The 22,962-nt window shown below is 41.7% G+C and overlaps 1 protein-coding gene across 8 annotated transcripts in view; it reads right to left on the bottom strand.

The window, feature by feature from the left end:
* Nucleotides 1-22,962, bottom strand: part of PALM2AKAP2 (PALM2 and AKAP2 fusion) — a 331,612-nt gene that overhangs the window by 126,535 nt on the left and 182,115 nt on the right. For all 8 annotated transcript variants that reach the window (XM_030292893.1, XM_030292899.1, XM_030292897.1 and 5 more), the window contains one exon: nucleotides 4,779-4,864. In XM_030292893.1, coding sequence (XP_030148753.1) covers nucleotides 4,779-4,864 — 86 coding nt within the window. The remainder of the gene's footprint in view (nucleotides 1-4,778; nucleotides 4,865-22,962) is intronic.

Below are 22,962 nucleotides of genomic sequence, written 5' to 3'. Positions count from 1 at the left end.
CACACACACACACACACACACACACACACACACAGGAATATTACTTAGCCATAAAAAAGGATGGGATCTTGCCATTTGTGACAACATGGATGGACCTAGAGGGTACTATGCTAAGTGAAATAAGTCAAACAGAGAAAGACAAACCCCATATGATTTCACTTACGTGTAGAATCTAAAAAACAAAACAAATGAAAAAACAAAAAGCAGAAATAGACCCACAGATACAGAGAACAAAATGATGGTTGCCAGAGGGGAGCAGATGTGAGGGATGGGCAAAATGGGTGAAGGGGACTAGGAAATATAGCCTTCCAGTTATGGAATGAGTAAGTCACAGGGATAATTTATAATGAACTTATCCATTCATCTGTTGATGGACACTTGGATATATTATGATCACTTTTTTTTTTAGTTTATTTATTTAAGTAATCTCTATATTCAGTGTTGGGCCTGAACTCATGACCCCAAAATCAGGAGTCACATGTTCCACTGACTGAGCCAGCCAGGCATCCCTACTATGTTCACTTTTTAAAAGTTGTTTTTACCTGTTCTTGTTTCAAGAGAACCACTAACCTATTTCAGCCTGTGCCTGTTCACAAGAACACAAAGATAGTTATACTTTAGGATAGCTCCTATATTATATCTTATTCTGTTTTGCTGCTTGCCTAGACATTGATTGAAAAAAAAAAAGCATGGATCAGTATTTTCTACAACTTGCATGACCGTAAGAATCACCTGCAGCAGTGTAAAAAAACAAAAGTAAAAACAGCATAAGGAATATAGTCAGTGGCATTGTCATAGTGTTATATGATGACAGATGGTAGCTAGACTTGTGAGCATAACATAACATTTAGACTTGTCAAATCACTATGTTGTGTCCCTGAAACGAATGTAACATTGTGTTAACTTACACTTGAATTAAAAAAAAAAAGTGAACATGGTATAATAAGAAAATAGTAATGGGTGTGTCTAATATTCGTTTTTGGCATCTATGGCATTGGCACTGAAGAAAAGTAGGTACAATTCTAGGTAGATCTGAGAACATCTGTTTCCCAGGGCTGCCATAATAAGTTACCACAAAATTGGTGGCTTAAAACAACGGAAATTTATTCTGTCACAATTTTGGAGGCCAGAACTTTAAAATCAAGGTATTGGCAGAGCTGTGCTCCTTCTGAAGGTTCTAGGGGAGCATCTTTCCCTGCCTCTTCCAGCTTGTCTGGTGGCTCCATGTGTTCTTTGGTTTGGGCCTTCACATACTCCAATCTCTGCCTCTGTCTGTTCACATGGCCTTCTTCTCCAGGTGTGTTTCCTCTCTTTCTGTTTCTTATAAGGACACATATCATTGGACTTAGGATCTACTGGTTTAATCCAGGATGACCTCATCTAGAGATTCTTAATTGAATTGCAAAGACTCATTTTCCAAATAAGGTCATATTTACAAGTACCAGGGTTTAGGTCTTGGACATCCCTTTTTGGGGGGAAGAATGGGTTCACAATTCAACCTACTAAGCCGAGTGATTTAAAATTGTTGAGCAGGCCCATATGATGTTCCTACTCACATCAGTGTATTTAGAGGGTGTTTTTAATATAAATGCTCCTAACTCAATGTTCCTCAGAATGACAGAAGTTTATTCACGAATGAATTCACTCTTCTGAGTCATATCCATTTTTAGTAGCACGACTTTGTCATTTCAAACTAAGATATAGTATTAAAACGTTACCTGTAGTAGACAAAATCACATTCAGACAATTATGACATTGCAAACAATTTTGTACCATTTTAAGAAAGAAAATTTCTAAGCATGAAGATAGGTACATCTATTATAAAAAGAGCAATATGGAGGAAACCAAACTATTACAGTGATTTCTCCTGATATTCCCCTTGGCAAATGTCAATGAATCAAGTTTTATTGTAGTTAGAGTTTTAACAGAATAGTTTGTTTTCCCAGGGCAGAAGACAGGGATAGCTGATACTGCAAGGATATGTAAAGTAGTTATTAGAAACAGTAATAGTGGTACACATATAGATATATGATGAGGAGTCTGTAGTTAGTTAATGAACATCAGGCACTTACAGACACAGGAAAAAAATAGTACTTTGGATGGGTACAAAGACAGGATGGATACATAAAGCAGTGTAGGGTAGGAACCACAGTAATAACTAAAGGAAAAAATTGATGATTGCTGCATAATTGGGAAACTCAAAGCAGAAGATCTAAACAGAAGTATTTCCCTAAGTTATATCCACCAGAAGTTTCACAAATTCTTTAGGGAGAATAGACTGACATTAATAGAGGAGCTTAATAATATTTTTAGAAATTTATTGGTGTATTTATATATATTTCTATTTTGCTTATCTTTTTAAAGTGTATGGTATCCATTCTTCAGGGTGGGTTCAGTTCTTGAGAACTAAAAATCCTCTGTTCTTATTAAACATTCCCAGCTATTTATTAAAGAAGAGGAGAGATCAAGAATGACATCTCAACTGGCCAGACCCAAATACAACTTCAGTCAAGATCCTGGTTGCAAGGATCAGTGGACTGATTAAATAGCAACCTTAGAAAATGAGACCTGTCTTTCTCTGTATGGCTTATTTCACTTAGCATTACACTCTCCAGTTCCATCCACGTTGCTACAAAAGGCCATATTTCATTTTTTCTCATTGCCACATAGTATTCCATTGTGTATATATACCACAATTTCTTTATCCATTCATCAGTTGATGGACATTTAGGCTCTTTCCATAATTTGGCTATTGTTGAGAGTGCTGCTATGAACATTGGGGTACAAGTGCCCCTATGCATCAGTACTCCTGTATCCCTTGGATAAATATGGTTTCACTCTTATGTGGATCCTGAGAAACTTAACAGGAACCCATGGGGGAGGGGAAGGGAAAAAAAAAAAAAAGAGGTTAGAGTGGGGGAGAGCCAAAGCATAAGAGACTGTTAAAAACTGAGAACAAACTGAGGGTTGATGGGGGGTGGGAGGGAGGGGAGGGTGGGTGATGGGTATTGAGGAGGGCACCTTTTGGGATGAGCACTGGGTGTTGTATGGAAACCAATTTGTCAATAAATTTCATATATATATAAAAAAAAAATGAGACCTGGGGGCACCTGGGTGGCTCAGTCGGTTAAGTGCCTGACTCTTGGTTTCAGCTCAAGTCATGATCTTGTGGTTTGTGAGATTGAGCCCTGCATCAGGCTCTGTGCTGACAGAACAGAGCCTGCTTGGGATTCTCTCTCTCCCTCTCTGCCCCTCCCCTGCTCCCACCCTCTGTCTCTCTCAACATAAATAAATTAACTAAACAAATGGGACTTGGACAAGACTTGCTTCTATCAGAACATGCCATTTGCTTTTATAACACAAACTCTAGTCTCTCTGATCATTTAAATGTCTGCACTACATCTGCAGCTACACTAGTAACACATTTCAGAAATGAATTCTTAAAATGATGACAGATTCCAAAATAGCAAATAAAAATCCATCAAGCTCATCCACCCATCCCTCTCTGTCTGATGCAGTCATAGATACAAACTTCTGTCTTTGCAATAACAGCCAGCGAAACGCAAATACACCATTGAATCTATATTATTGTCTTGCTAATTCTGCTAAACATAATAACATAATTATAAGAAAATGAACTTTCAGTACTGGATAGTTAAATTGTTTAGATTAGTTGACTCTTTTGACCAAGCAGGTGATTACCCCATCTTTCATTTAATTTCACTGTGGCATTTTTGTTTGCTTTCTCTAACATTTTTAACACAGATAATTTAAGTCCAGCCTTCACATTACAAAGGAAAGCTTGAATAAATTCATCCTGTATGTTCTTTTGCACAATCTCTACTGATAAATCCAGGAGTGAAATATCTCTAGGGATATCTCAATATAAAAAGGGACACCACTTGGGGTACCTGGCTGGCTCAATTCATGGAGGAGGTGACATTCAATCTTGGGGGGTTGTGAGTTCAAGCCCCATATTGGGCTTAGAGCTTACTTTAAAAAGGTGGGGGTGGGGTGGGGTAGATAGTACTTTTTGTTTTTCAAAGAAAAATTCACATGTGGCATATACTTAAATTCTAGTCATTCAAGCAAAAATGTTAGAAAGCCTCCTACTCCCAGCCTCTGTTAACTGAAATATAAACAGAATTTTAAGAAGGAGGAACCATTCTTTTGTGTCTAATCTAGTAATAGAGGGCAAGTGGTTGAGTCTGATACACTTTGCTGTGGATTCTTCAATCTAGGCAATGATTATAAATTTATGCATTTAATTTGAACAGTGATAATTAGGTTGATTGCCAGATGACTCATTTTGTAAACTTTTGGCCATTAGTGTTCCAGCTGGAGTGGGCCATGTGCTGCCTTCCCGCTGACATCACTGGAAATCTTGACTCAAGATCAAAGCTACTTTATGCCTCTCTGACCTTTCTTCACCATGCACAGTGGGGCCCGGGTTCTCAGCTCCGAATGTTCAGATTTGTTCCACTGTGCCCATGGGGTTACCACTTGCAGACAACCTACATGTACATATTCAGTAGAGACCCTGAAACAAGCCTACTGGAATTCACGTGTTGGATTCTAGCTTTCAGGTGGCTTCCTAATCCAGATGCCAAATTTCAGAAAATCTTATGTCTGGCTGACTCACTGAGGCTCCAGTGAATAGAGAGACAATCCCAGCAGCATTGAGAGGCAGTGCTCATTTTGCCCCTAGAAGTCTTCCATAGGCTCATTTTCCTCTGGAGACGCCCTTTGAGAACCCAACTAGAGAAAGCATCTCTTACCTTGATAGTCATGTCTGCACTGGATGTTTCTGTGGCATCTGAGGCTGCCTCGTCTCCCTTTAGCAGCACACTTTCCCACCCGACCCCTGAAAACAAAACAAAACAAAACAAATGCCATTTGAGTCACGCGCATTCAGCTGGCATGGATAGACACCTAACTGACATTTCGCACATTCCTATCCTGTGTGTGTTATAAAGCAAACTGATGTTGCACCACACAGTTAACCTGCTGGGCAGTTACTGGGAAAGTGTACTTTCCAAAGGGGCCAATCAGTAGCTCCTTTCTGTTTATCTGATCTCCAACTTTGGAGTCCACTGTTCAAATTCTGTATCTTATAGACAGTTCTACCCTCAGTCCAGAGTGAGAAGTTGGAATGAACTCTTCCAGAATCCGGACCTCATACTGAGGTCTTACTGGGGGCTTAACGTGAATCCCAGGACACAGAAACACACACATCTGAATCTAATTCAACACCCAATAGAACTGACTCCAGATTATTCACTGCCCTAGATTCCATACACATACTGGAAATGACCGAAAGTTTATATTCACTTTTATTTTATTTTTTAATTTAAATTCAAGTAAGTTCACATACAGTGTATTATTGGTTTTCAGGAGTAGAACCCAGTGATTCATCACTTACATATAACACCCAGTGCTCATCCCAACAAATACCCTCCTTAACGCCCATCACCCATTTAGCCCATCCCCCATCCACCTCCCCTCTTTTAAAATCTATATGTTTTCTCCCCAAGTCTTGATAAATGTTAGTGTTCCTTTTTCCTTAAGCTGCCAGATGATCTCCAAGCGTAGACACATGACAAGATACAAGGTTTTGCTCTCTTCACTTCAAAAAGGAGATCAGGGGTTGGTATTTAGAAATACCGATGAACGCAATATAGCCTAACTACACCAATTCAGATGCAATTATGTGTGTGAATCAGGTGGAATGGTCTATATTAGGGAAAAGTTTGAAGTAATGACAAGTGTATTTTTAAAAACAGATTTATTGCAGATAAAGTTATCTTTTTTTAAAAGTCTTTCATTTTTTATTATTTTTAAGTTGATTTATTTATTTTGCGGGTTGGAGAGGCACAAAAAGAAGGAGGGAGAGAATCCCAAGCAGGCTCCATGCTGTCAGCACAGAGCCTGACATAGGCCTCAATCCCATCAACCGTGAGATCATGACCTGAGCCTAGATCAAGAGTCGGTCACTTAATAGACTGAGCCACCCAGGCACTCCAAGAGTCATCTTCCTAAAAGCTAAAAAGTAATGCTTAGTAAAGTTTTTAAGGGTCTACTTTAACGAGTAGATACAAATTTTATAATTGGTATAATAACTGCCTGCTGGAATATGAATGCTCACAGCCTAAAGTATTAAAAAGATTGTTTTCTTAAACAGGTTAAAATTGGCTGCGTAATATTTGCTTACGTTGTCGATTTCCTTAAGAAGTAATTTTGCCTAAGGGTAACTCAAGGACAATATTCATTCCAAACCTTTGTGAATAGCCCAAATTCCAAAATTTCAATTATCTAGCATTATGTTAAATCAGGACTGGCAAACATTTTTTGTGCCACATAGTAAACATTTTAGGCTTTGTGGTCTTGCCATTTCTCTTGCAACTTCTCAAGCTGCCACTACAGAGCAAAATGGACAACACATAAACAGCCAACTGACATCAGTCAACAGCCAACATACAAACAAATGGGCATGGCTGAGTTCCAATAAAACTTTATTTACAAAAACAGGCACTGGGCCAGATTTGGCCCATAAGATGTATTTTACCAGATGGATAGTGATGATGGTTGTACCACTTTGTGAATGTATTTAATGCGCAGAACCATATACTTAGAAATGGTTACAATGTGTTATATACATTTTAGCACAATAAAAAAACATTTTGCTAGGCAATATTCAAATTTCCAGTTTAACCGGTTCTATAATTACCCACTGAGTTGGTATACCATTAATTCCATAGCTATTTCTAAAATGTTGTATATTTAGGTCATTTCTAATTTCTCATCAGTATAGATAATGCTAAAATGAATACTTTGTCTAAATGCTTTTCTTCTTATGAATAATATCCTTCAAAAGGACTCCTATGCAAAATGTATGCATACTGTTAAGGCTAATGGCACATGTTCCCATATTGCCTTGTAAAACAGTGATATCAATTTTATGATACCACCAACAATGTATAATGTAATAATTGTGCCATCACCATAATTTTCTCAATAGTGTTATTATTAAACAAATTGTGTGGTTGTGGGGAATGATTTCTTAAGCAAGGTGGGGTTACATAAAATATTCATTATAGGAGTCCATATATTTTTATGTATAGTATTATAATGATTTTTGTGTCAATTTATATTAATGCAATAAAAATGATATAATTTTTTAATAAATTTTTTTAAATATTTATTTTTAAGAGAGAGAGAGAAAGAGGAGTGTGAGTGAGGGAGGGGCATAGCTCTCCCTGGGAGAGACAGGAAGGGAGACAGAGGATCCGAAGTGGGCTCTGCACTGACAGCAGAGAACCTGATGCGGTGCTCGAACTCATGAACTGCAAGATCATGACCTAAGCCAGTGTCGGACACTCAACTGACTGAGCCACCCAGGCACCCAATATAATAATTCTTTAAGAAGATATACTTTGCCAGCTTCTGTGCTCAATCAAGAAACCAAAGACATGTACAAGAAAGACTGTTATACTTTAGCATTTTTGTAAAGACCAACCAATTGGACAAATGGGAACAGGAATGATTTTTTCATGACACTTTTAAGAAACTAATATGTGATTAATTAAATTTTAATATATTAGCATCAATTGCATTATTTTATATTCTTGATCCTTGAGAGCCTCATTTTACAGGACATATGCACAATGGATTACTCAAGATCCATGCACTCAATTTATTGCAAGGTGCAAATAGTTGTTTCTGACTAGGATGTAGAAATTGGGTCAGTTTGGTGAGCTGCCCTACAGTTTCCTCTAGAGAAACTGCTACAAAGAGGTTGCCAGCTTTTTCTTAAATGCATGTTTCTGGGAGAGCAATCTTTGCTCCCACATGAGTGGATTATTTTCCTGACACCCCTCGCATTCAACAGACTAATAGCCCCTCTTGGTTTAAGCCACTGTTGGCACCTGTTGGATCTGGCTGGCAGAGAGACACAGATATTGGGCATGATGGACAATTATATGATATTTACTTCACAGAATATTTTGAATTATCATTTCAGCAAATATTCATTCCCCTCCTTTCCCACTGTGGGAGAAATTTTCTTCCCTGTCCCACTGATGTTTACTCTGGCCAGTGGGATGCTAGTGCACATAATGAAAGCAAAGGTTTGAAATACGCTTGATGGTGATGCTTTCCCTCTTGCATTTCTGCTATAGCAAGAGAAGGACATGCCCCAGTTGACCTGCAAGGGACTGAGAGTCATGAGGAGCAGAATTGGACCCTATCTACACTTGGAGCTAAGCTAAGCCAAGTCTTAATCAGCCAACACCTAGCCCAGCTACACATGCATGACAATAAAAGCTATTGAATTTGAGGCTGATTTGTCAAGCAGCATTATTGTAATAGTAGCTAATAGATACAATATATAACCAAAGTTATAAATGAAATTCATTTTGTATAGAGCACTTTCATCTTTATGCAAAAGTAATTCCTTTGTTGTATAGAAATTTCATTTACAAGTATTGATTTCTGTATTTCTGTATCGAGAGAGAGAGAGAGAGAGAGAGAGAGAGAGAGAGAGAGAGAGAGAAAGCTGTATATCCAATGTGAGGCTTGAACTCACAACCCTGAGATCAAGAGTTGTATTCTTTACTACCTGAGCCAGCCAGGCACCTCCAATTCCCATATCTTTCCCATGTGGGGAAGAATCTTTTCTCTGCTATAATCCTTTTGTAGGCAAAACAATTTTTATTAAAGGATATATGGCCATAGGAAAGAGACATGAAACTTAAATATATATGTATTCTCAAAATTTTAGCCTCCAATAAAGAAAACATCCATTTTTCTCCCTAAAGTAAGCTCTACACCCAATGTGGGGCTTGAACTTGCTACCCTGAGATTAAGAGTCACATGCTCTACCAACTAAGCCAGCCAAACACTCCAAGAAAACAGTTAAAATTAGATAACCTATCATTTCACGGCAAGAGTAAGAGAAAATAGACCTAACATTTTAATTAAAAGTGTTATTAATCCTAACAATAAGTTGTGAAAACAGGAAAATGCTAATTTAAAAGCTAGAGGCAAAATTCCTTCCAGGGAGAAAACTGAGTCTTGGAGAAAAGGAAATTTTATGGATCATTTGGGTATGATGGATCCCACATCATGGAAGTAGGAGTAAAAGGAAGATATCCGTTTAGAAGAAGGAGAGAACTTGAAAGAAGCTGGGACAAGAATTGACAGTAAGAAATTTCCAAGGGTGATAAAAAGGACTTTGGGGAACCATGATGTTTAAACATCAATTTTAAATTACTTATCATGCTGTGGCATGACATAAGTCCCCTCAGTCTCATACCTTGAGTGGAGAGCTGTTCTACACAATTGTCTTGTGTTGGTGTTGTTTGGTGGAAATAGAATGAGGACTTCAGTGTGGAGGGAAGAGAGTGGCCATGTGCACCTGGGAGCTCCCTGCAAAAGTGAAATCTGAGGAGGATATGATGATAAGAATCTGGGACAGGGTATTAGACCTGCATATACAAGACAGAATTCAAATTTTATTTGAACACCAAAGGGCAGCAGACCTTCTCTACCTGAGGACTTGGAGATGCAAAGTGACCAACACTTCTTTACAGGAGGATGCTTATACATGTGAAAATGCCACTTCTATTTCCACAGTGGTGATTTCCATACCACCAACGTGTAAATGCGTTGCACCACAAATAGGCAGGGGGATAGCCTAGAATGCTTGTTTGAGATCCTTCCACTCTATGATTTTATCAATGACTGTCAACATATGCTTTCCTGCCCAAGTTCCTGAGACGAATTTCCACTCAACTAAGGCCAATGTTTATAACAATAGCACAAACATTTAAAAGGTCAGATGTATAACTGCAACAGACAAGACATTCCAGACTGATGTATTTCTATTATTAGTCAGTTTTGTAAGCACAATCACCTCTGATTTCAGGAGAAGAACCTCTACAAAGAATTTGACCTAAGAATTTTGATAATTAATAAATATATATACGCACACATATATACTATTTTACATATTACATTTCTATACAGTCTGCTTTCTTTTTTAAAATAGAGAGAGAGAGAGGAGAGAGCAAGCAGAGAAGAAGGGCAGAGGAAGAGAGAGAGATAATCTTAAGCAGGCTCCATGCTCAGCACAGAGACTGACATGGGGTTCAATCCCATGATGCTGGGATCATGACCCGAGCTTAAATTGAGAGTTCGATGCTTAAACATCTGAGATACCCAGGTGTCCCAGGGACAGTTTTATAAAGATCTTTCAGGAATAAGTAAAATTCAGACAACTAGTTGTTGCTTTTTACACATCTTCTCACCTAGCTGCACAGTCATATGAAGAAATCCATTAGCCCAAGCATCCAGTTTCCTAAAGCCCACATCTCTGATCTCAATTCATAGGAAGCACTCCACTAACTGCACAGCCCCTCTTTGATTTCTGTTGGGAACAGCACATGTGCAGTTGACAGGGCAGTGCAAGCAGAAGGAAGGAGGCTGAGCTCAGGGTCTGGATGGAGAAGCCAAGGCCACACATGAGGATCTGCAAGCTGAGAGATTTGGGCTGGTAGCAGGGTAGCCATGAGGGCTTGAGTATAGTAACCTGTAGACAACATGGCTTTTGTGTTTGAACAAAAGGAGATAAGACTAGACGAAACAAAGAAGAGGACAAGCAGCTAAGAAGGCTTGTTGGGGAAGCAGCCAATGGCACAGGTGAGAACCCTGAGTGACTTCCTTATTTCTGATTCTGGTTAGTACTAAAAAATAAATAAAAGTAAAAATAAAAGATAAGAGACCAAGAGGGAGAGGGTAGCACTGTATGGGAGGGCGCTGGCCATACCTAGACCCCCTGGAACCACTGTGTGTTGCTAGGTGAAAGCAGGGTAAGAAAGAAAGACAAGTCAATATGGACCCAAACATGCACGAGAATGGAACTTTGCTCCAGCTCATCTATCCACATAGATTTTAGATAGATCTTGGACAAAGTGGGTCATCGGTGCTGCTCACCAAATATTTCCAGTTCTTTCCTCTTGTGGACACGTAACAGAACTTCACTTCCTGGCCTCCTCAGAGCTGGTGGTCATGTGACTAGTTCCAGCTGATGAGTGTGGTGGGCAGCAGCACATCTCCCACTTCTAGGCTGAGGTGTGTAATCGCTGATGCGGGACTCTCCTCCAGCATGGTGAATGGTAATGTTTGAGGTAGTACAATTCTGTTAGCCCAAGTCCCAGAGTGAGGATAATGCAAAGCAGAGATACAGCCAATCCACAACGGCCATGTAGGATGAATGAGAACTAAACTTATACTGTTTTAAGCCATGGGATTGGGGGCCGTTTATTATAGTAGCATAACCTAGCCCAGCCTTAGGAGAGGAAGGAGCACTTCCAGACTTGCCTTCCCCATCAACTTCCAGTTCCCATCATAGTTCTTTAGATAAATATGTGTTCCATTCTCTAAATCAATTCTGTCATTTAAATTTTGTCTCCACGACTAGGCTATAATGATCATACTTTCTAGTTTTTCGGAGCCACCCTGTTTCCATTATGCCCAGTGCTTATTTCACAGGTTAGTTGCATCTCATTGAAGGATTTATGTTCTGAAGACAAAAGACCTCATCTTTCACAGTCAAACTGCTCTTGAAAATTCCTTAAATCTCCCATACTGTCCAAAATAGCACCATACTTCAGAAAACCCAACAGAGCCACTTTTTGTGCCAGCTTTGGAACAGTCCATTTCCTTTGTTAACTACCAGATGAGGCCATTGACTTGTGCTAAGGATCATGTTGTACAAAAAAATACAGATCTGGAAACTGTAGAGTTTCTCAGGGTTTGGAGATGCACAGCCTGATGGATAGAAGGAGAAACTATCTGTGGGACAGCAGATTAACAACTGCCTTGTCATCCTCACACTGGGGTTGTTTTTGGCTACAGGTAAACAAAAAGCCTATTTAATACATGCTTAAAGAATAGAGGATTGAGTGACTCATGGATAAAGAAGTCTCAAGGTAGTGTGGCACCAGAGGTGGTTGGTTGATTAAATGGCTCCATGGCCTCATGGTCTCATGGCCCCAGTGTGACCTCTCTGCAATTCTCTTGACTTTTTTCCATGGTCCCAAGATGGACACAGCAGTTCCATGTGTCATGAAAACATCCAGAGGCAGGAAAAGGGAGGAGTAAATATACTTCCATAAAAGCACCCTCCCCACACACCCAAAGTCTCACTGGTCAAAAATGTAGCATTAGTCTATTTCTAAACCAATTGTGGAAAAAGTAAATGGAATCATCAAAATTGGCCTGGAGCTAATTAATCAAGATTTACCCCGGGTCAGGCCTCCCCTGGGTCAGCCTTCTCTGAGTACACAGCCATTTGGAGTATGAACAAAGGAACAAAACAGGATCTTGGCCAGCAAGAAAGAAGGGGACAAGTTGATGGCTGTCCCACAAGCAACCCATAGGGTCTGATGGACTGGAACATAGACTGGAATAGCAGGCAGAATCCCTGACACTTTTTAAATGTCTATTTTTCTCTCACTATTTTAGATAGAAATATACACTTGAATTCATGTAAATTAAATACACAGCTGATGTCAGGACTCAGCCTTGACTTCTAGTGCCAGCTCCTTGATGAGGTATCCAAAGTGATTATCACCACCTCCTCCCTCTACCATGAACTCACAGGCCTGATCAGGGGCACTCACGGGGGCCTGAGTAGGGAAAGCCCTTAAGTGTGTCTTCCTAACAGTATTGATCGGCTCATCAATGATGTCTGAGAGAGCCCTTATCAACCAGCTTGTAAACACTTGTGGGCAGGGACTGGGCCTCATACCCAGTTAGCCTCTGCTGGGGTCTGTGAAGTGAGAAGTGTGGGTTTTGGGCCACCAGGCTGGAGGGATCAGAGCTTCAGAGTGGGGTATGGGGGAGATCAGAGAGTGCTCAAAGGAGGACAGGGGGGCGCTGAGGGAAAGGGTGTGGAGGGCATGGGAAACAGCACCATTGCTGCGATAATTCATTCTAGATGCTAAAGAAACAAACAGGTTGTATCGGTCCCTTCCTCGCAAGCCAAGCAAGACCTGGTGGACCTAGTCACTTGCTCGCAAACCCAGAGATAGGGAGCATGTGGAGGTGTAGTCACTGGAAATAAAACATCTGGATGGTAAGACTGTGAGCATTTTGAGAATCTCTACCCCCAAGGTGGGGCTCGAACTTACAACCCAGAGGTCAAGAGTCACATTCTCTACTGACTGAGACAGCTAGGCACCCTAAGGACTCTGAGCACTTTGAAGACAGAGCTGTCCATTCACAAGCCCCACCCAGGCCCACCTCACCCTCAGCACAGTGAGGGCTGGCATGTAGGTGAGGGCTCATTAAATGTTTCCCAAATTGAACTGGAGTTGGAAGGGGCCTAGGACTGACCATCAGGATAGAAAGGATAGAAAGCTCCTCCACAACGCCACTTGATGGGTGCTCCTCAGCCCCTAACTGACCTTTTCCTGGGAACCTTCCTTGCCACCACCCACGGTCATGCTGATTGGATGGCTGGAATGGGCTGTCTTAAATATTTTTTTCTTAATGTTCATTCATTTTCGAGAGACAGAGAGGGACAAAGCATGAGCAAGGAAGGGGCAGAGAGAGGGAGACATTGAATCTGAAGCAGGCTCCAGGCTCTGAGCTGTCAGCACAGAGCCTGACGCAGGGCTCAAACTCACGAACTGTAAGATCATGACCTGAGCCGAAGTCGGACGCTCAACCGACTGAGCCACCCAGGCGCCCCTGGAATGGGCTGTCTTAAGAAGAGCTGAGCCACAGACAGATTAGGTAAAATAGGCCCCAGATGATGACCTATGTTGCCTGGCTTAAGGAGAGAACAGAGGACATAGTAGAGTCCCTGATGACTGCTAGGAGAGTGTCTATTTTGTTTGTGGGGACTTTGGTGAGGCCTGATCTGATGTGGCCAACCTTCCTATCCACTCTGGCTATTCTCCTCCTCATCACACACCTCTGCCTCAGCCCTCATCAGCCCACTAACCCCCACACAGCCCCGGATCTGCAAGGAAGTCTAGTTCCCAGCCTTGTGTGTTTCACAGAGAGAACCGAGACCTCAGATAGAAAAGAGTGGGATAGGGTCTGATGAGCTAAGAATGGAAGAGACAAAATTGCCTGATTTCCTAGACCAGGGCTCTTTCTGGGGACCAGACTGTGTCAACCTCATCTTACAGGCATAAGATCAGGCCACTATGAAAGCATTTTGCAAGTTCACAATGAAAAGAATGGGGCTAGGGCTTGGGTCCCATCTACCTTTTCTTCACCCAAGACTGTACCGAGAGTGTCTCAAATTGAGACTCACTCAGATATTTCTTTTAATTGCCTTTGGATATCCTTGGGTTTTAAAAATCTCACTTAGTTCTTGGAGGAGTTCTCAGAAGGGTGGTCATTAAAACTTAGCGGAACTTTAGAACAATGATTTGCCTTTAAACACTTGGCTTTGGGAAACCCCACCCAAGGATAAGCTAATGAGGCCCTCTTCCTCTGGAGGGAAAGTCTTGCTGGGGGCTGGAGGAGCAAAGCAGGATGTGGCCCCAGCCCAGCCCAGCCCAGCCAGCTCCAGGTAGAAGCTCATCCTCGAGCCTGAGCCCCAGATTTCTCTTCCATGGGACAAATAGAAGGGCCAGGCCCTAGGACCTCCAGAAGCAATGACAGCAAGGGCACTTTCCCCTCTTGGTTCCTTTCCCTGAGAAGATCCCATTGGGAAAGAAAAGGTTCACCTCTCAGATGACGAGTTATTTTCCTCAAACTCGTGAAGAGGTCAGTGAACCCCTTTCCCCGCCTGTACGTTCCTGGGTAAAGGAAGCCACTTTGGGTGCCTCAGGGGTAGATGTTCAGGTTGCTCAAAGATGAACAAAGGAAAGCCTCAGAGTCTTGCCAAGAGTGCCCCCCATGGCTTCTTGACCCCATTGCTGTCCTGCCAACATGAACACGGTAAAACCAGCCATGACAGCTATACTGTCCTGGGGACATACTGTGGGTTGAAAACTGTGTCTTTCTGTGTATCATCGCATTCAATCCTCATACCATACAGGTACATGAGGCAAGTACAATACTATCCCCACTTTACAGATGAGAAAACAGGCTTAGAAGACTTAAAACTGAACTACTAATTGATGGAAACAATACATAATCCAAGAAATACTTAATCCAAGTTGACCTCAGAGGCTACTTTCTTAATCAGTACACCTTCTTACCACGCCCCCCCCCAAATATTATTTCTTTTGTTTTCAGAGATAGAAGAACAGGAATCTTGAGAACATATTGAAAAAAAAAAATCAAGATTCACCGAGGGGAAATTGTCCTTCCTGAGGTTCCAGTTCAAGCTGGCCTCTGAGCTCACAATGCACACATCAAATAAAGGTTTTATGGTAGGGCACTGCGTAAAATATACAGCCATGGCTGGCACCAAACCCAATCCAGTGCAATTCAGCAAACAGTTAGTAAGGGTTTACAATGCTTCTCTGAGGCAGCTAGCATGGGTAGTTCTCCTTTATGCAGGAACAGCTCCAAGACATGGTCCTATGGAATCCCATACAATCAGGTTCTGCAGAGAGTGACCTGAGCAGCAGAACTTTTGAGAAATGGGAAAAGATTGAGACAATGAAAGCACCTAGTGCCTCTGAGCATTACTTTGGGTTTTGACACCCCACAAAAAACCCCAGGGGAAAAACTTTGGGTGGTCAAGGAAGAAATCATGCATAGGAGAAGAAGTGGAAATGTTGAGTACCCTAAGCTAGAAAACAGTTTGCTGATTCCACCTGACTCTCTCCCTACAAGCATGGGGTAAGAAGGACTAACAACAACAATAATAGCAGTTACCAGCTCTTGAGTGCTTATTATGTGCTCTTCATTGTGCTATATTTAACATATATTATCTCACTAATAGTCAAAAGCTCCAAATGAAGTAGGCACTATTTTTATCCTCATTTTCCAGATAGCAAGAAGGAGTCTTGGAGAGGTAAAATAATTTGCCCAAGGACACAAAGTAAGAAGCAGTCCTGGGATTAGGAGAATGCTTTCTAAGTTCAGTGCTCATGCTCCAATAGTCAGTTGCTAATCACCTGTGCTAATCAAGGTGCCCTTGGTGAGAAGGACAAGAAGGAACACCCCTCTTGAGACCAAGAAGGTATGCACACACATGCATATGCTCTATGTATGCACATGTGTGCAAACACATGCAGACCCACATATGCACTCATGCAAAATCCATGCACAAACCCATGTATTCATGTACACACGTGCATTTCTGGGCATGAAGCTGCAACAGCTTTTCAGCCACCACCATACATTGAGGGGTCTTGGACCTCCCTTTAAGGAGAAAAGAGCCTTTTTCTGTCACAGCATCCAAGAGTTGGTAAACTGGGTGTTTCATCTCCTGCTCTACTCTCAAAGGTGCATTTTAAGCATCCTTCTGTATGTGAAGGGGATAGCAGACTCCAACTGGATGAAAATGAGAGCAAAAAAAGGATCATGGTGAAGTGCTTAAAATGAGTTTTGTGAGACTCTGAGGCCCAAACCAATTTTGAAAATGGTTTGTTTTGGCTGGCCAGAACTGGTCCTCAGAAATTAAATACTTTTTAGGCAAACATGCTACTTGCAGCAAACTCAGGGGATCTACTCAAAGGTTAGAGAACTAATAGCTTAAAACCTGGTTTACTCTCAAAATAACCTGCAGATATTACCATTCAGAGGGGCTTCTCCCCAAGTTCAATAAAAGATTCTGTCATAGTCTCCATAACATCCTAAATATTAGCTTTTCCAGCCTAATTTTACTAGTCTGGAAAGATATTTTATATTTAGCCCCAAAACAATGTGATATAAAATTAAATAAAAACCCAAACCACCATCTTGGATTTAGCTTTCATTCAGAGGAGATGCATATTAATAACTGAAACAGTAAGTGATGACAAGGGCATATTCAAGGTCCTTGGGCTCTTTGTAGGGTCAACCCCTCAGCTTGTGTGCTGTGACTTTCTCTCTCTTGTCTGTGAAAAGAGTATCATTGGATTGAAGGTGTGGTGGAGCATGGCCCTTGGAGGTATGAAGAAGCCGGCCTCTGCTATGCCTTTTCTGCCTGATTCTGCCCCTCCAGCCCCACTGTACGTGCCCCAGTTCAGGCCCCTGAGTTCCCCCAAAACAGATATGTCTTTCATATCATCACCATTGTTATTTTTCAGAAATGTAACAGTCACATTACTCCCCACCCCAACCTCATTCTTTGCATTTCTGCTGTTTGCCAGGCACTGTACTTGGGCTAGGAAGACATAAATGGGAAGACACAGTCTGGGTGCTCAGGTTGCTGGCCATCTGGGTGGAGGAGGTTTTCTCTTTGGACCATCTGATTGCCAACACTGCTCCTTCCCTCACTGAACAGGGGCCTTCCCTGGCAGGTGGCCAGGATGTTCTATTTCCTCCCTGAGTTCTGGGTGTCCTGCCAGCAGAGCTTCCTCTCCTCCCCTTGGGGGGTTGTGGTGGTGTCAGGTGACCTGTGGGAATTCACCTACCCATTCAAAAAACCCACTTGGATCTAGTAGAAGTGTACAGGAGAGAATTTTTGTAAAAGAGCCCCCTGGAAAGTTCAGAATGGTTCTTATGGCACTCATCAGCCCATAAGGTAGGAATGGTGACCCTTCAGACTGGTAGGCATGCTTTGTTTCATCTGCAAGGCACTGTTGTTTTAAATGACTTAGTTGTCAATATTTAAATTCATGAGAATTTACAAGAACATCCAAACATCTAGTTTTTCTTTTATTTTTTTTAAGATTTTATTTTTAAATAATGTCTACACCCAGAGTGGGGCTCGAACTTATAACTCCAAAATCAAGAGTTGCATGTTCCACCGACCAAGCCAGCCAGATGCCCCCAAACATCTTGTTTTTCTTGAAAAAAGTTAGAAGACTGGCAAAACCAAGCCCAGTGTCTATAGCTTTATATGGCAGCAATTACCAAGAGCTGAGTGACCACCTTTTTACAAGAGATATATCTTCTTTGACAGGCCTCAGTCTCCACCACATTCTTGTTTTACTTGTGGGTTGATGTCACTCACTAATGTTAAGGGTCTGGCCCCTGATGGCATCTGGGTTTACAATCCCAATGTCATTTAATTCCCACAATGTCCCTTAGTAGAAGCCTCACAAATTCTTTTTGGAAGACTTTAGTAGATCAAAATTAAACCATCAATTTAAAAAACTGATTTGGCCACAGCTGGTTAGTATAGTGCATTGTGAGTACCGGCAGGAGAACCATGGGACCAGGGCAAGTTACTTTGCCACTCAAAGCCTTAGTTTTCCTTACCTGTAAAATGAGGACTGTAATGGAAACCACTTAGGAATTTGCTGTGGATTAAATGAGATAATACATTGGGCTAGGAATGTACTACATTGGCTCAGTGCCAGGAACATAGCAAGTATTCGATAAAAGTTAGTCACTATCACTATCTGTATCATTTGATACCATAGTGTCTTCACTTTTAGACTACTAGGAATATGCAGCAATGGAAACTGTGGTTAAGAAAAATGTTGCCAGGAGAGCTAACATATATCCAGATCTAAATAGAAGCTACTAGAATCTTTTGGGGGCTGGGATCATAATTAGCCCCTCTATTGGATTGTTCGGCTAACAACTTTTTCCAGAAATAGTGGTGATGATTTGGTCCCTTCTTTGCCCCCAAATGATCATAGTTCCTAATTAGTCTTAAGCAGAAATTGCTTTAGCCACATGGGAATGTCTGACTCCTAACTTTTAGCAGATTTGGGGATCTGCAGTGGGAAGTCAGCTTGTCTGGTGTTATGAGCTGAATTGTGTGCCCCCCAAAATTCATTGTATTGAAGGTCTAATCCTTCTATCCTCAGAATGCGATTGTATTTGGAGACAGAGTCTTTAAAGAAGTGATTAAGTTAAAATGAGGTCTTGACAGTGAACCCTAATCCAGTCTGACTGGTGTCCTAACAAGCATAGGGTATTTAGACCCACAGAAAGACACCAAGGGCACTGCACACAGAGGGAAGACCAGAAAGAAGGTAGCCATCTGCAAGCCAAGGAGAGAGGTCTCAGAACTAACCAAACCTGCTGACACCTTGATCTTGGACTTCTGGCCTCTAGAACTATGAGAAAATAAATGCCTGTTATTTAAGCAGCACTAGCAAATGAATCTGCCTGGGTACCACAGGGTCAGGCCGTAAAACAGGACACATCCCCTGACTGATGGATGTGGGCAATCCCAAGAACCTCGTCCATAGCAGGGTTTGGGATCAGAACCTCCTCTCAGAGACAGAGAGTGAGAAAGAGCAAGACAAGTGTTGCAGGAAAAGAAACAGGAGGTGGTCTGGATGGATTCTAGAGATAGGGCCATGGTCCTTGACTGGGATTTTAAATGTTCTTAGCAGGCTGCTTGTATGTGTGTGGGAGGTGGGGTTGGTTTATATAAAGAGTTTGAGTGTGAACTGTCACAGGGCTGAATGTGTTGACAGCAGAAGGATAGGTGATTTCAATTAATTTTTATATTGTTTGATGACCCATTGTTGTTTTCAATTCAAGAGTGCTTGTGTGATTGGAAACAAACAAGCCTGATGTTTCTCAAGTTTAAAAACCCAGTTGGGAGTTTGGCTTGACCTACTACAGCATCTTGGAAGCTAAAATACAGACACTGTTTGACTAGACTTTTGGGATGCATCCATAACTCCACATCAGAGTATTTATATCCCAAAGTCTTCTTTTACCATCATGTGCAAATTTATCTACTTCTTTCCTGGACACAGATGCAAATTTTTAAAGCACCCACAACTCAAAATGACATAAGAACACTATGGTGATTTGATAGATGATGGGGAAAAAATTATTAATGTGAATTCCTCCCTTCCTCCCTCCCCTCAGCTGCCAAAGGAATCTGGTTTTGCCTGGCCCCATTTTTCTTCCTCCTTGCCCTTAAAGGAGAGATCAATATTTGCCAGCCCAGTAGGTAGGCATTTACAATTCAGGCTTTGGGAAATAAGCAGAAAGAGACAAGCTGGAAAGGCAAGAGGAAAATGCAAGAGAAAATCAAAAGAATACATTCAGCTGCCTAGATTTTAGATAGATAAGTGGATGGATGGATGGATGGATGGATGGACAGAAAGAAATAGAAGTCTATCTACCCTCTCTAACCATTCACCTATCCACCTACCTACGTATCCATATCAATCTATCCATCCATCCATCCATCCATCCACCTATCTACCTATCTATATCAATCAATCTAACAAACACCACCAGTGGTTTGAAGCAAGGAATCAAAGAATCATAATACACAGTTATTGCTATGTCCTTTCCAAACACTGATTCCCATTTATTATGCTAATAGCACCTCAATTTCCCTTTGGGAATGCTGTCCTCCATTCCTAGTCTGTGTGATTTAGATAGGGCTATCTCCATTCTTCACCTTCCTTCCTCAAAAGGAGAGTAGAGTCCCAATGATGAGTTTAGGATAAGTATATGACAAATGCAAAGTGACAAACTTGGCCCACTGAGAGCCAGCCCTGGGACTTAGAATGCTGGAAAAGGAGAACCTTCCCAGTGAGTTTGCTAAGATTTAAGCCTGGGGGGCACTGGTGGCCACCATATGGGAAAAGCTTTCCTGAGAACAAAGCAAGCAGAGAGGAAGACAAAGCTGAGACATGGAATCCAAGGCAAAATAAAAACTCCTGAATTTCACAACTTTGTGAAAAAAATAGGATCTTTTTTGAACACTACTTTGAGTTAGAATTCTGTCATTCCAAAGAGTACTGACTAAAACAGAGGGACTCCAAGAGAAGCAGCTGCAGGAGACAGAGAAGCAAGCTCTCTTGAGGTTCGTCAAGAATTAAAAGCAAAGATGGGAATTCCTTTTAGTGATTTTTAGAAGCTGGACTGTGTTTCTGTGCATATGACATTTCACCAAGACTGGACCAAGTGTGGTCCCAGAATTCTGTAGGGCCCTTTACAACAGGACCCCCCCCCCCCAAAATGAGCAAATGCCATCGTTAGAAGAGATCCTAGAAGACATCTGGTCCTATTCTCTACTTGATGCTTACATCCCTTTAAGAATCTTGATAAACAACTCACTCTGATTCTATTTGCACACTTCAGGGGATAAGGAAATCACTCCCATAGAGGCAGCTTGTTATGGGTTGAATTGTGTTTCCAAAAAAGATATGTTGAAGTCCTAACCACCGGCTCCTCAGAATATGACCCTATACATAAAATAGGGTCTTTGCAGATGTAACCAAGTATGAGGGTAGGCCAAATCCAGTATGGCTGGTGTCCTTGCAAGAAAGAGAAGGTCACATGAAGACAGAGACAGAGATGAGAGGTATGTTACCAGAAGCTGGGAGACACCAGGAAGGATCTGCCCCTAGAGACTTCAGAGAGACCATAGCCCTGACAACACCTTGATTTGGGACTTCTGAAGAATACATATCAACCCGGGGGGGGGGGGGGAGAAGGTTGTTTTAAGCCACCCAGTTTGTGGTACTTTGTTACTGTAGCCCTGGGAGATGAATACACAGCCCATTCCATTTTTAGCAAGTTCTGTGTCAGAACGTACTCCCTGATACCGAGCTAAAACTTAACTCTGCACAACTACTGGTCCTAGCTCAGCCTTCTGGGGTCAAACACATGTTTATTGCAACGTCTGTGAAGCAGCCTTTAAGTATTCCAGGCTGTGACTCTATCCCAGTGGGATGTCTCTTTGTTGATGCTCCTAGACCACTCACATCCTGGTGCCCCCAAAGCCTAGTTATGGGAAGCCATGGAGCCTTTTCCTACTTCTTCAGTGGCCACTGCAGCTACATTTTCAAAGCATCCTCAGTACCTTCTTCTTCAAGATGTGAGCTAAGAAGGCTTTGGGATGGACTACAGCCCGGTATTCAGGGCGGCACTTGCTATCTCTGAGAATCCTCCAGAAGTGACACACTTTTTCATTATAGTGTTAAGAATATTTCCTTAAAGAAAGAAATATGGTGATGGTTAAGACATAATGAAAAGCTGTTGAAGGAAGAAGCAAAACCATGAGACACGGAGAGAAGGTTGTCAAAAGGCAGCATTTAAAAAATATCCTGGCTCCCTTCCCAACTGGGGACACAGGAGTGTTTCTCTCTCAGACTTGGTCCCACCCCAAGCCATGCTTCCAGAACCAGAGGGAAGGGGGAATCTCTCTCAGGGAGCCCATATCCCTGGGCCTTAACTTAGAGGAAGTCCCCATGAACCAAAGATGAAGTCCTACATTCGTGGAAAACAAATCACTCAGTGCTGATGGGAAATTTGGAAAACAAAGAGAAAGCCTTTCAACATCGTCTTATTTTTTTTTTCTCCAAGAGTAAAAATATTACCACACACTTACAGGATTCTGGGCACAGGCTGATCTCACAACGAACAAAAGGCAAGGTGTTCTGACAAATGTGCCAGTTTCTGGCAATGTCACTGGCTCCGATTTATACTCCCACATTCAAATGACTTGTAGCTTTGGTCTGATGCCTACTGGGGTAAAGAGAAGCTGTCTTTGTCCTAGTTAGCCAGGGCTCTCCACTTTTGCTTTGATGGAGAGTTAAACTTTCGAGCCATTTTAAAAGTAGCTCTTGCAGCTTGGACTAAGACCCTGAAGGGCTGGTTCTGGATTATACCCTGGGGCGCATCAGCTGGGGTCAGTTCAAGGTCACTTATGGAAAGTGCTTCGACGACACCCTATGGAAATATGTGCTTGCACTGCACCACCCACCTGTGCCCACATGCTGAAGGGCAGCCCGCTGCTTCTTCACGACGACTTGTATTAGCCAAACCATAAGGAGACAACGGGTTAAACAGCAATGAACACAAGGGTTTGTTTTTCCCCTAAATTCTTTCCATCCTGGAATAAGAAGAATTTAGAGGGAAAAAGTGTATTTTCCCCCTTCCACAGATGTTTTTGAGAGACAATTCCTA

Source organism: Lynx canadensis, chromosome D4, assembly GCF_007474595.2.
Source record: "Lynx canadensis isolate LIC74 chromosome D4, mLynCan4.pri.v2, whole genome shotgun sequence".
Lineage (NCBI taxonomy): Eukaryota > Metazoa > Chordata > Mammalia > Carnivora > Felidae > Lynx > Lynx canadensis.
Note: the sequence above shows the minus strand (reverse complement) of the source record. Positions and strands in the feature narration are given on the sequence as shown.